Source organism: Ursus arctos, unplaced genomic scaffold, assembly GCF_023065955.2.
Source record: "Ursus arctos isolate Adak ecotype North America unplaced genomic scaffold, UrsArc2.0 scaffold_23, whole genome shotgun sequence".
Classification (NCBI taxonomy): domain Eukaryota; kingdom Metazoa; phylum Chordata; class Mammalia; order Carnivora; family Ursidae; genus Ursus; species Ursus arctos.
This window is the reverse complement of record NW_026622908.1, coordinates 1,756,349-1,767,733: the sequence shown is the minus strand read 5'-3', so window position 1 is coordinate 1,767,733 and position 11,385 is coordinate 1,756,349. Positions and strand designations below refer to the sequence as shown.

Sequence of the window (11,385 nt, the reverse complement as noted above, 5' to 3'; positions counted from 1 at the left end):
CCTTTGATTCTTTGCTTAGTTTTTGCCAGGGTGTTCTGTCTATTTCTGAGAGTGGAGTGTTGAGGTCCCCTACTATTAATGTATTTTTATTTATATGTCTCTTTATTCTGGTTAAGAGTTGGCTTGTGTATCTTGCTGCTCCCCTGTTGGGGGCATATATATTTATAATTGTCATATCCATTTGTTGAATACTTCCTTTAAGAATAATATAGCGCCCTTCTGCATCTCTAACTATAGTCTGTAGTTTAAAATCCAATTTATCTGATATGAGAATTGCTACCCCAGCTTTCTTTTGAGGTCCATTTGCGTGAAAGATGGTACTCCATCCCCTTACTCTCAGTCTGAATGCATCTGTGGGTTCGAAATGAGTCTCTTGTAGACAGCAAATGGATGGGTCATTTCTTTTTATCCAATCTGCAACCCTGTGGCATTAAGGGAGAATTTAAGCCATTAATATTAAGACTGAGTACTGAGAGATATGCTTTTAATGATGCCATGTTGTCAGTAAAGTCGTTGTTTGTATTGGCTGTGACTTTCTGTTCTGTATCACTCTTGGGGCCTTTTTACTTTTCTAGAACCCCCCGTAATATCTCCTGTAGGGCTGGTTTCGTGGTTACGAAATTGGTTAATGACTGGCGATTCTGAAATGTCTTTATTTCTCCATCAATTCTGAATGACAGCCTTGCTGGATAAAGGATCCTTGGCTGCATGTTTTTCTCTGAAAGAGCTTTAAATATGCTCCCCCAACCCTTTCTCTCATTCCAGGTCTGTGTAGACAGGTCTGACGTAATTCTGATGCCTTTGCCTTGGTACATGAGAAATTTCTTTGCCCTGGCCGCTTTCAATACTGTATCCTTGGATCTTATATTTGCGAATTGCACTGTGACGTGACGTGGTGTAGGTTTGTCGTGGTTGAGCTTGGGAGGGGTCCTCTCTGCCTCTTGGACACGAATGTTTGTTTCCCTTGCTAGATTAGGGAAGTTTTCAGCTACAATTTGTTCAAATATCTCTTCTAGATCTCTGTTTTTCTCCACCCCCTTGGGGATGCCGATGATTTTAACATTGGATCGTTTCATTGAGTCAGTAATCTCCTGTAGCCAGCATTCGTGGGCGTGGATTTTTTTAAAAACCTCTTCTATTTTCATTTTTTCCTCTATTAACCCATCCTCCAATTCACTAACCTTTTCCTCTGCTTCGGTGACCCTGACCGTCAGAGCCTCTAGGTTTGCCTGCAACTGGCTCATAGAATTTTTAATTTCTGTCAAATTCACTCTTATTTCTGACCATAGGGATTCTATATTCTCAGAAACCTTTTCGTTAATACTTTTTTCAATTCTGCTCATCATTTTGACCATCGTTACTCTGAATTCCATTTCTGATAATTTGGTTACATCCATATCCATTATTTCTGTGGCAGAGGCCACAGACTCACGGTCTTTTCTTTGCTGGGGGGGGGGGGCTTCTCCTTCTTGTCATTCTGATGAGGAGAGGTTGCGGGGTTGTCCAGAGCCCAAATTATTGACTGGGTCCCAGGCCGTGCCCCTTGTTTTATAGGGATCTTAGAGATGTGGGCTTCTTCTTTAAAGATTTTATTTATTTACTTATCTGAGAGAGACAGACAGTCAGCAAGAATGGAAACAGAAGCAGGGGAGTGGGAGAGGAAGAAGCAGGCTCCCAGCGGAGGAGCCCGATGAGGGACTCCTTTCCGGAACGCTGGGATCACGCCCTCAGCCGGAGACAGGCGCTCAATGACTGCGCCACCCAGGTGCCCCGGGTTGTGGGCTTCTTGATTTTTCAGCCTGCCTTCTGTGTTCTGTGGGAGGGGCCTGCCGCGCCGATACTCAGGCAAACCTGTTTGGGTAGAGTCTCCGTGTCCCCTGCGAGGGGGGATGGGGATGGGCACTCTCTGAGCCGGTATTTCCAGGCTTTTGTTCTCTGGCAGCTTTCCCTGGCGGTCGGCTATGCCTCTTCTGAGAGTCAGAGCAGCAGAGGCTGCATTGTCACAGAACAGAGGGATTGCGGCCCGTTCTCCACTGATATTCTGGCCACTTTAACTCTGTTACTTTTGGTGCTGCTCAACCCTGCAGCGTCCCGGGATTTGCGCCCCACACCCGGCGTCCCTGCCCTCACTTCCAGGGCCGGCGCGTCTCTGTCCTTTGTGTTTCTAATGCCTCCAGCCACCAGCCGACCCGCGCGCTCCCGGGTCTCCCGGTCTCAGTCTATGCCCGGTGAGCACACCGCGATTCCGGAGTTCCGTGAGAAGCCTGGTGGTGCGCGCACCCGGTTCAGGGTCTCAGTCTGATGTTTCGCGGGTGCCAACCGCGAGTCCGCCCGCTCCCCCGTGCAGGTGGCCCGCCAGCAGCCTCCGCCCCGCGCACGCTCTGGGAGCTCCCAGTCTCAGTCTGGATCCCGTGAGCACACCGGGATTCCGGTGTTCTGCGAAATGCCTGGTGGCGTGCGTTCACGGCTCACCGGTCTCAGTCCGCTCTCTTGCGGGTGCCCACCATGGGTCCGCCCGCTCCCACGTGCAGGTGGCTGCCGCTTCCCAGCGCCCAAACACGGCGGCTCCCTCCCCCTTCCATTTATCTTCCAATATCTGTGCGTGGTTTTACGGCTCCCCTCTTGGTACCTCAATAGCGCTGGAGATGTTCATTTGTGGAGATCCAGATGTATCTTCCTGCGTCTCAGGCTGATTCTGTGGTTATTTAGGCTGGTCTGTTACCTATCCAGCTCGACTCAGGGGACCGGCTGAAAAAGGGGTCCCCTACTCCTCCGCCATCTTAAGTCCCCAAAAGTCTAACATCAGACTTTTAATTTAGAATTTACAATAGTTAAATATGGGTAGCTTTACCAAATAATGGCTTGTCCATGAAGAGTACAATGAAGAAAAAAATTGTGATGCAAATCTATATTTTTTACCATGGAAAAGTATTGACAGAAATTGATTGAACGTATACTATTTTCAAGTATATTTACACATTTTTCCACTGAAAGTATACACCTAAAGCAATTTTGTTGCCTCTTGTTAATATTTTGTTATCTACGGGTTGAAGAGTAGCCAGAAATATCTTTTCGTCAGAATATTCTTGTTTTGCCCTTGTAATGTATCTAATAAAATGGTTGCACCTTATTGTCTCCAAGGACATGATTCCCACCGCTCCCTCTATTATGTATTTTGCCAAAATGCACTGCATACTGGAATCATTAATCATGTTCAAACTTCAGTCACAGAGGACCCACTTTTTACCCACAGAGAGAGCTCCTGCACATCCATAACAGTCTGAGATAATAAAGCACTCATGTAACTTCACCGTGTAAAATTCTATCTTTGCCCAGAGCAATCAGAAATCACCTGTCAAAATCTTCTATAACTCACCTTAAATTGATCATCATTTAAAATAAATGACAGGTTTTTTTTTTTCAGGTTTGCTATATAAGAAATTTTTTCCCTAGGTTTAAAGCAGAATAGAATATTTAATGAGAGTTTGTGGTAACTCAGAGAACAAATACTATCTGCAGTAAAACACTGTCCATGAGTGTGTATGTGTCCGTGAGGGGGCATTTGTGTGCATATTTGACTCCACTTACACTTCCAGTTTCATTGTTGGGACCATGAGGATTACACAGTCACCTAAAGCCAGAAGAGTAAGTAAGTATATTCTTATTTGGTAATTTCAGTTTCTTTCTTCATTCAACATTCTAGTTCCTTGTTCTCTGCAAAATATCAGGCTGGTCTTTTTAAATATGAGATGGCAATAAATTAACTTTGATACCTCTGAAAAAGCAAGTTGTTATTTAAATGGTATTTTCTTTTAGAAAAATTAAATGTGAAGGGATTAGATTCACTGCAGATATTGAATACACGTATCAGTAGAGATGGGTCCAGAACCTGTTCACACTTTTCATCTTTAGTATCTATACCCATACCAATCATATCATAGGTTCTCAATAAAAATGTTTCAATTGATTCATGAGTAGTCATAGAAATAGGAGGGACAAACAGAAATGACCTGCCCCACACCATGACACTTATCAATCAATATACATTTGATTGTATATTGATGTACCAAGTGCCTTCATCAGAGTGCCAGGTTATTAGCAATGTGCTCGTTAGCGAGCAATGAGCTAATGATAAACACAAATATTCCTTGCACTATACTAAATTGAAAATACACCTGAATTAGAGTGGTTTACCAGAACATTCACTAAATATTCCAGGATCACAGAAGATAAGTGTTGGTGATCAGAAAGAAAGCAGAGTTTGGGATTGTGGGAGAGCGCTCTGAGTTAGGAAGCCACAATGAAGCACCGAGAGCTTTAGAATTCTCTCAGTTGGGTTGAGAAGGGTCAATTCTTATATGAGCCTGTCATAAAAGGGTACCTGGTTATCGGTTAATGATTTCTTCCCCTGAGCATAGATTAGTGCTCCTTTTCTGCAGAGAGGCCTACAATCCAAGGTAATTTCCAGTCCGTAGGACTCTGCTGCTGTTGTATATTACTGTCTTGATAGAATTAACATGCTTCAATTCACCAGACCTTAGAAAAGCACACTTCTAGGTTTCTTGTTGGGTTCAGATTGCTAGAAATAAGTGAAACCATTCATATAAGACACTAATTAATTTTTCCATAAGAAATCCTTTTCTTTCTTGGACGGGAGGGGGGGAAAAGACACAGACTCTTTATTTACAAAAGGAAATAGCTGTCCATATGATTAATTACCTAATGATAGTTGAGAAAGAAATGTGAAATAAATATTGCCTCATGTACAAAATTGCAGAGTCTCTGAACTCTGCTCTTAGTATTTCTTTACAGAACACTGAACGGGTTATCAGAGGCACCAAAATTCACAAGCTTCGTAAAGAATTCAGGAAAGGAGTGCCTGGATGGCTCAGTCAGTTAAATGTCCGACCCTTCATTTTGGCTCAGGTCATGATCTCAATGTGGTGAGATTGAGCCCCTCCTTTGCTCTCCCTGAGCATGCAGTCTGCCTGAGATTTCTCTTGCTCCCTTTCCCTTTGCTCTCCCCATGGGCTCACATGCATGCTGCCTCTCTAAGTCTGTCACTCGCTTTTTCTCTCGATAATGTTCAACATAAAATTTGTCCACACTGTTTGACAAGTTAGTCACAAGAGCTATCATAAGACTAGTCATAGACTACAATGGGAATATTAAGAGGAAAAGCTACTTCTATCTTAAAGGATTATACATAGATTCCCAGTGAAATTTATTTATTTATTTTTTTAAGATTTTATTTATTTATTTGACAGAGATAAAGACAGCCAGCGAGAGAGGGAACACAAGCAGGGGGAGTGGGAGAGGAAGAAGCAGGCTCATAGCGGAGGAGCCTGATGTGGGGCCCGATCCCACAACGCCGGGGATCACGTCCTGAGCCTAAGGCAGATGCTTAACCGCTGTGCCACCCAGGCGCCTCCCCCCCCCCCCCCCCCCCCCGTGAAATTTATACCTAAACCAAAAGTTGAAAGACAGATAGGGAGGGGAGGGGCTGCAACTATAGAAATCACTAAAGACAAAAGGATCAGCCTATGAGAATTTACACAGATAATTTTAAGCATGGCCTTTTATGGGAACTGCTAGTAAATAACTTAAGCAAAGTGAAACAGGAGATGTGAAACCAGCACCCTGACTCTATAGACTGTATTCTTCCTCACTATGAGATATTACCACTTTTTTTTCCTTTTTTTTTTTGAAGTATAATTAACAGTGTTATATTAGTTTCAGTGGTACAATATAATGATTCAACAGTTCTATACGGAACTCGGTGCTCATCAAGGTAAGTGTACTCTTAATCCCCTTTATCTATTTCACCCAGGCTCCACCCACCTCCCCTCTGGCGACCACCAGTTTGCCCTCCGGACTTAAGAGACTGTTTTTTTGTTTGTTTCTTTTTTCCTTTGTTCATTCATTTCTTGTTTCTTAAATTCCACAGATGAGTGAAATTATGTGGTATTTCTCTTTCTGTAACTGAATTATTTCATTTTCATTATGTCCCGTAGATCCATCCGTATTGCTACAGCTGGCAAGTTTTCATTCTGTTTTAAGCCTGAATAATGTTCCCCTGTATATCATAAGGGTATATGCATACTAGATGGTAAGATAGCAGCCAGTGTAAGCACACTAGGAGAATAGAACAAGAAATTCGGTCAATTGTTTGAAGTAGTACTGGAAATATTAGAAAGATCTCCATACGATAAGAAACTCAAATTTTATAATGAAGGCAAAAGGGAGTGATGAAAAGCATTACCATTACTGCTCGGGTTACAAAAATTCCATTTACAAACTCTGAAAATCATAACTAAATGTTTATTTTTTAAATCAACTTAATATCAGTGTCTTCCCTCTCTACCTAACTCCAACACCTACCTCATTCTCATGACTCATTACCATCTATCTGTTGCTGCCCTCAACCCAGCTTCACCTTAGTTCTGCTACATTTGCACAGTTCTGATATTAAGAGGTAAAGAAATACCAGCACCCATCAGAGCTGGCATTACCAAAATAATGCATCATCTCTTCGGGTCCTCAGATACCTCTTCTGTGCTCTACTGCTGTGGGATCGACCTCTTGTTTCCCTTCCCATATTACTTTTACAGTCCAGTGGTTCTCCGTATAAGCTTTAAGACACTTTTAGTATTTCTGCAGCAAATTGCAATACAGGAAAATTTATGAAGTACCAAATGTTCTTTTTCAGTTTCCTGCCACCATTAGGCATGAGAACACCTTTCTTCTAATTCTATACCAGTCTTGAGAATGGGAAAACTATGTGACTTTCTAAAGCCTTTTCATTTTTTTAATAATTTTTATTTTGTTATATTAGTCACCATACAGTACATCCCCAGTTTTTGATGCAATGTTGCATGATTCATTATTTGCGTATAACACCCAGTGCACCATGCAATATGTGCCCTCCTTAATACCCCTCACCGGCCTATCCCAATCCTCCACCTCTCTCCCCTCTCTAAAGCCCTTTTAGCCTCTGTTCAAGGAGCAACTAATTATTCCCTATTATTTTCCTCCTTTGACCTCTACAAGGAAAAAAAAAAACTGCAGAAGTCAATGTCGTTTTCTTTCCTTCTGTTGTTCTGGCTCCGTATCACTGGAAGATAGCAGGGGGACCCAAACATAGAGATCTCATCCAGAACCATCGAATTCACTAAACTAGCCCCAAATCTCTTATTCCCTGCTAAACAAATTTCATAAATTCTCTAACGATAAAAGACTTGTCCTTACTCATTACTCTGAATAAAATATTTATTACCTGAAAATATTCCATTAATCTAAATGCTTGATGCATTTGAAAATTAAAATCCATAAATATATTCCTTCTTCTACTCTTCACAATTCTTACTTAAAGCCAAAATCAATTAACTTTCTCGTAACTGAGAGCCAGATCAAGACTTTCACAGAAAAATCTAGGATGGGATGAATGTCAGTTAATAACGGTTCAGAAACATTTTTCTACAACACATAGGGGAGAATTAATCACATCTGGGCTTTTAAAAAATGATTTGCTTGCATTGATTTTAAAATATTGATGGAGAAGCAAAGACATATGTTAAGTGTATGTTAATATGCCTTTCCAATATTTTAGCTATGAGATAAAGACACCCAGAATAAAATTAGAACTGTGAGTGCGAGAGTAAAAGTAACAAATTAAGAACAGAACCAGAATGGCAAGACCTAGTGATAAAATGGGAGTAAAGAAAAAGGAACAATAAAGAATGTCCTTATATGAGACTTAGGGTTGACAGGGAAGGATATGCAATAGTGAGAGGCACACTTAAAATCCTGAAATGTGCACATCTACAGGACTCTCAAAAAGAAATAAGAAGATAACAAAATAAGAATGCTCAGTGTAGTTAATGAGTGTTCACGATATTCCAAATGCACCTCTATATATTTATCTATATTATCTAAATTTATCATTATAACCCTAAGATGTAAATATTATTCTTACCTGAATTTTGCACATGAAAAAAAAACACACAATATAAAGAAGTTAAGCAAATTGTTCCAAGACACTCAGAAAGGAAAAAGGGATAGTGTAAATTCAAACCCTCTAAGTCCCATCTCGATGCTGAATAAGCTGAATGTTGAAATCAGAATACTGTAAGATGTATTTTTCCCTGCAGATATAAATTTGTGAATTCCCAGCCTATTTGAAGTCACCTTACTTATAAGAATCACCTCATTTATGAAAGAGTGAAAGAAAGTATTTTCTAGAGAAGGGATTTCAGATGCATAAACAACCATAGGGATTAGAAAAAGAAAAACCACGAAAGAGAATGAAAAAATAGACAAATCAGTAGGAAGAAATTCAAGGAAAAGTCAAATACTGGGAACAAAGCTGTAAAGACTTTCATAAGTTAGCAGTTTATAGTCTCATATGCCACAGAATTTGAGGTAAAAGAAGACTGAATCTTGTTTAATTAGTGAAACAAGAGGGAAGCTGGTGGTGGGTGACCTTGGCTATAGTAATTTAAATGGTGCAAAAATCAGAGGAGTTGATGTACAAATGGTAAGTAGGACAGAGGAGACAATTACTATGTAGGTGAAATTTAAGTGAAAATGTGGAAGTATAATTCAGAAATGGCTAAAACCTCTTAAATCTGATATTGCTAAATGTCATTTATAGTAAGGTGGTTGATTATATTTCAAACTGAAAGAAAACTAGCCAAAAGTAAACAAAAAAAAAACAGGGATGTGCCTTTCAACTCTATAAATATACTCCTAATGTTCCCTTACTTCTCTGTAATAAATGTTGAATGCAACACATTGCTATGCAATACATACAAGGAGCGATATGTCATTGTCAAATGTGTTTAGAAAGAAGCAACAGAAATTCAGTTTAGAATTTTAATATCAAGAATCTACTCTTAATGAGAACCCTTAGATGGGAAAAGAGCGGGGAAAGTTCTCAAGAACAGTAGCAGTTAGTTAGAGTATGTTAGGGCTTTCACTGCTGAAGAAATCTAGAAGAAAGTACTGAATGAGAAAATACAATCCCACACGTTAGCTTGCAAGCTGGGCAGAAATTCTTAGCACAAGGATACCCCAGAAATCATAAAAATCTATTCTAAAAGTAGAAAGATAATACAGCAAAAGGTAAATATCACAATGTTAAATGTGTACATTAAAGGAAAATTTCTATGGTGAAAACCTGAAAAAAAATTGGGTTGTTAACACACTTAAATGAATCTTTAAGAAAATAGAGCCAATAAAAATGTCTTTCTTTTCCCCACTAAAAATGTCTTAAACACACTTCCAAGAAGACAGTCTAAATAAGCTGACACAGCATAAGCTATGCAATAAGTATTCATTGCCTGTTTAATAATTAATACTCATGTAAACTTTAATACTGGGATTATCTTGCCAAAGATCATTGTTAGTTTTTCTTAAAAGTCCTCTGCTACAAGCATGTCTGCAGACAGAAAATTTGGGGAGAGCAGAATTGTTGATTCAAAAGCAATATATGGAGAGGATTTTTTTTCAGTGATGTTTATAAGATGATGTATTGAACTGACACCAAGTATACATAAGCTATAGATTTATTATAAGCAGCAATAAAAAGTATGTGATATTCAAATGTGAAGACTCAGTTTGTGTGACAAAGAGAGGTATTCAAATATTGTCATGTGTTACGTGCACTCACTTCTCAACTAACCAGTGTATAGGAATCACTCTCAGATTGACTTCTCTTGAGGTTACACACTGGCCAGGACTTTGGAATTCATCATATAGTCTTCCTCGTCATTTCAAGCACTGGGCAAAAAACAGTAGTCAAGGATGAGAAACCAAACATCACTAACAACTTTCATCTTGCTGGGACTGACAGAGGACCCCCAACTGAAAATTTTGCTTTTTATCTTTCTGTTTCTTTCCTACATGTTGAGTGTGTCCGGAAACCTAACCATCATCACCCTCACTCTGATTGATTCCCACCTTAAAACACCGATGTATCTTTTCCTCCAAAATTTCTCCTTCCTAGAAATTTCATTCACAACTGCTTGTGTCCCCAGATTCTTATACAGCATATCATCTGGGGATAAGTCCATTACCTATAATGCTTGTGCCAGTCAACTGTTGTTTACAGACCTCTTTGCAGTAACAGAATTTTTTCTCCTGGCCACCATGTCCTATGATCGCTATGTGGCCATCTGCAAACCCCTGCGTTACACCATCATCATGAGTCCCACAGTCTGCAGGAACTTCATCCTCTTCTGTTGGGTAGCAGCACTCATCATCATTCTCCCACCAATGAGTCTAGGTTTGGGCCTGGAATTCTGTGATTCAAACATCATTGATCATTTTTGCTGTGACGCATCTCCTATCCTGAAGATTTCTTGCTCAGACACATGGTTGATAGAACAGATGGTTATAGTCTGTGCTGTGTTGATCTTCATCGTCACCCTCATGTGTGTAGCTCTTTCCTACATTTACATCATTGGGACCATTCTACGGTTTCCCTCTGCCCAGCAAAGGAAAAAGGCCTTTTCCACTTGCTCCTCCCACATGATTGTTGTTTCCATTACGTATGGTAGCTGCATCTTCATTTATGTCAAACCTTCAGCCAAGGATGAAGTAGCTATTAATAAGGGGATCTCACTCCTTATTGCTTCTATCTCACCAATGTTGAATCCCTTTATTTACACACTGAGAAACAAGCAAGTGAAGCAAGCTTTTCATGACTCAATTAAAAAAATTGCATTGCTCTCAAAGATGTAAAGGAGAAATAAGTGATTGCATCCGACTGAAAGGAAAGTTGAAGAGGCACAAACATGAACCTTCTAATAGTATTTGTCTTTGTCACTTATTTTGCAGTCATATGGACTTTCTCACTTTCTTTTTAAACAGCTTACTGTGAACCTTATTCCATTTTTACTGTCCACTAAAACTAAAATCTGCAGGTATTTACTCTTAGTGTCTAACGGCAATTGACGTTTGCCAAATATGTTGGTTGTTATCCCTGAAAACACAGTACAACACATTTTTTTTGCCATATTTGTACACTGTTAGGTGTGACTATATAGCCTATGTTATACATAATAGAATGGCTGTGGAAGTGATGTGCACCATTTCTAGACCTGACCTGGCCTGTAAAATATCTAATATGTGATTCACCATTCTTTTTTTTCCCCCACCTCTTAGCCAGGTGCCAGATTTAAATGACTTTGTAAGCTTCACATTGGTGATGAATGCAGTTAATTTTCCATCTCAGCTATAGTCTCCATCCAAAGACAGGCAGTCACAGCAAATTTGATAAAGCTTCTCCTCTGCCCCACCTCAACTCAGTTGTCACCAGATTTGACAGGTAAAGTATTACAGAACTATCCCTGTCACTTAGTTAAGGGGACCACATACACAGTT

The 11,385-nt window shown here is 40.0% G+C and overlaps 1 protein-coding gene across 1 annotated transcript; it reads left to right on the top strand.

Moving 5' to 3' along the window:
* Positions 1-9,804: 9,804 nt before the first annotated feature.
* Positions 9,805-10,743, top strand: LOC125282476 (olfactory receptor 6C2-like). Its single transcript, XM_048217341.1, has one exon. It carries the CDS (start codon positions 9,805-9,807, stop codon positions 10,741-10,743), a length of 939 nt encoding a protein of 312 aa, XP_048073298.1.
* Positions 10,744-11,385: the final 642 nt, after the last annotated feature.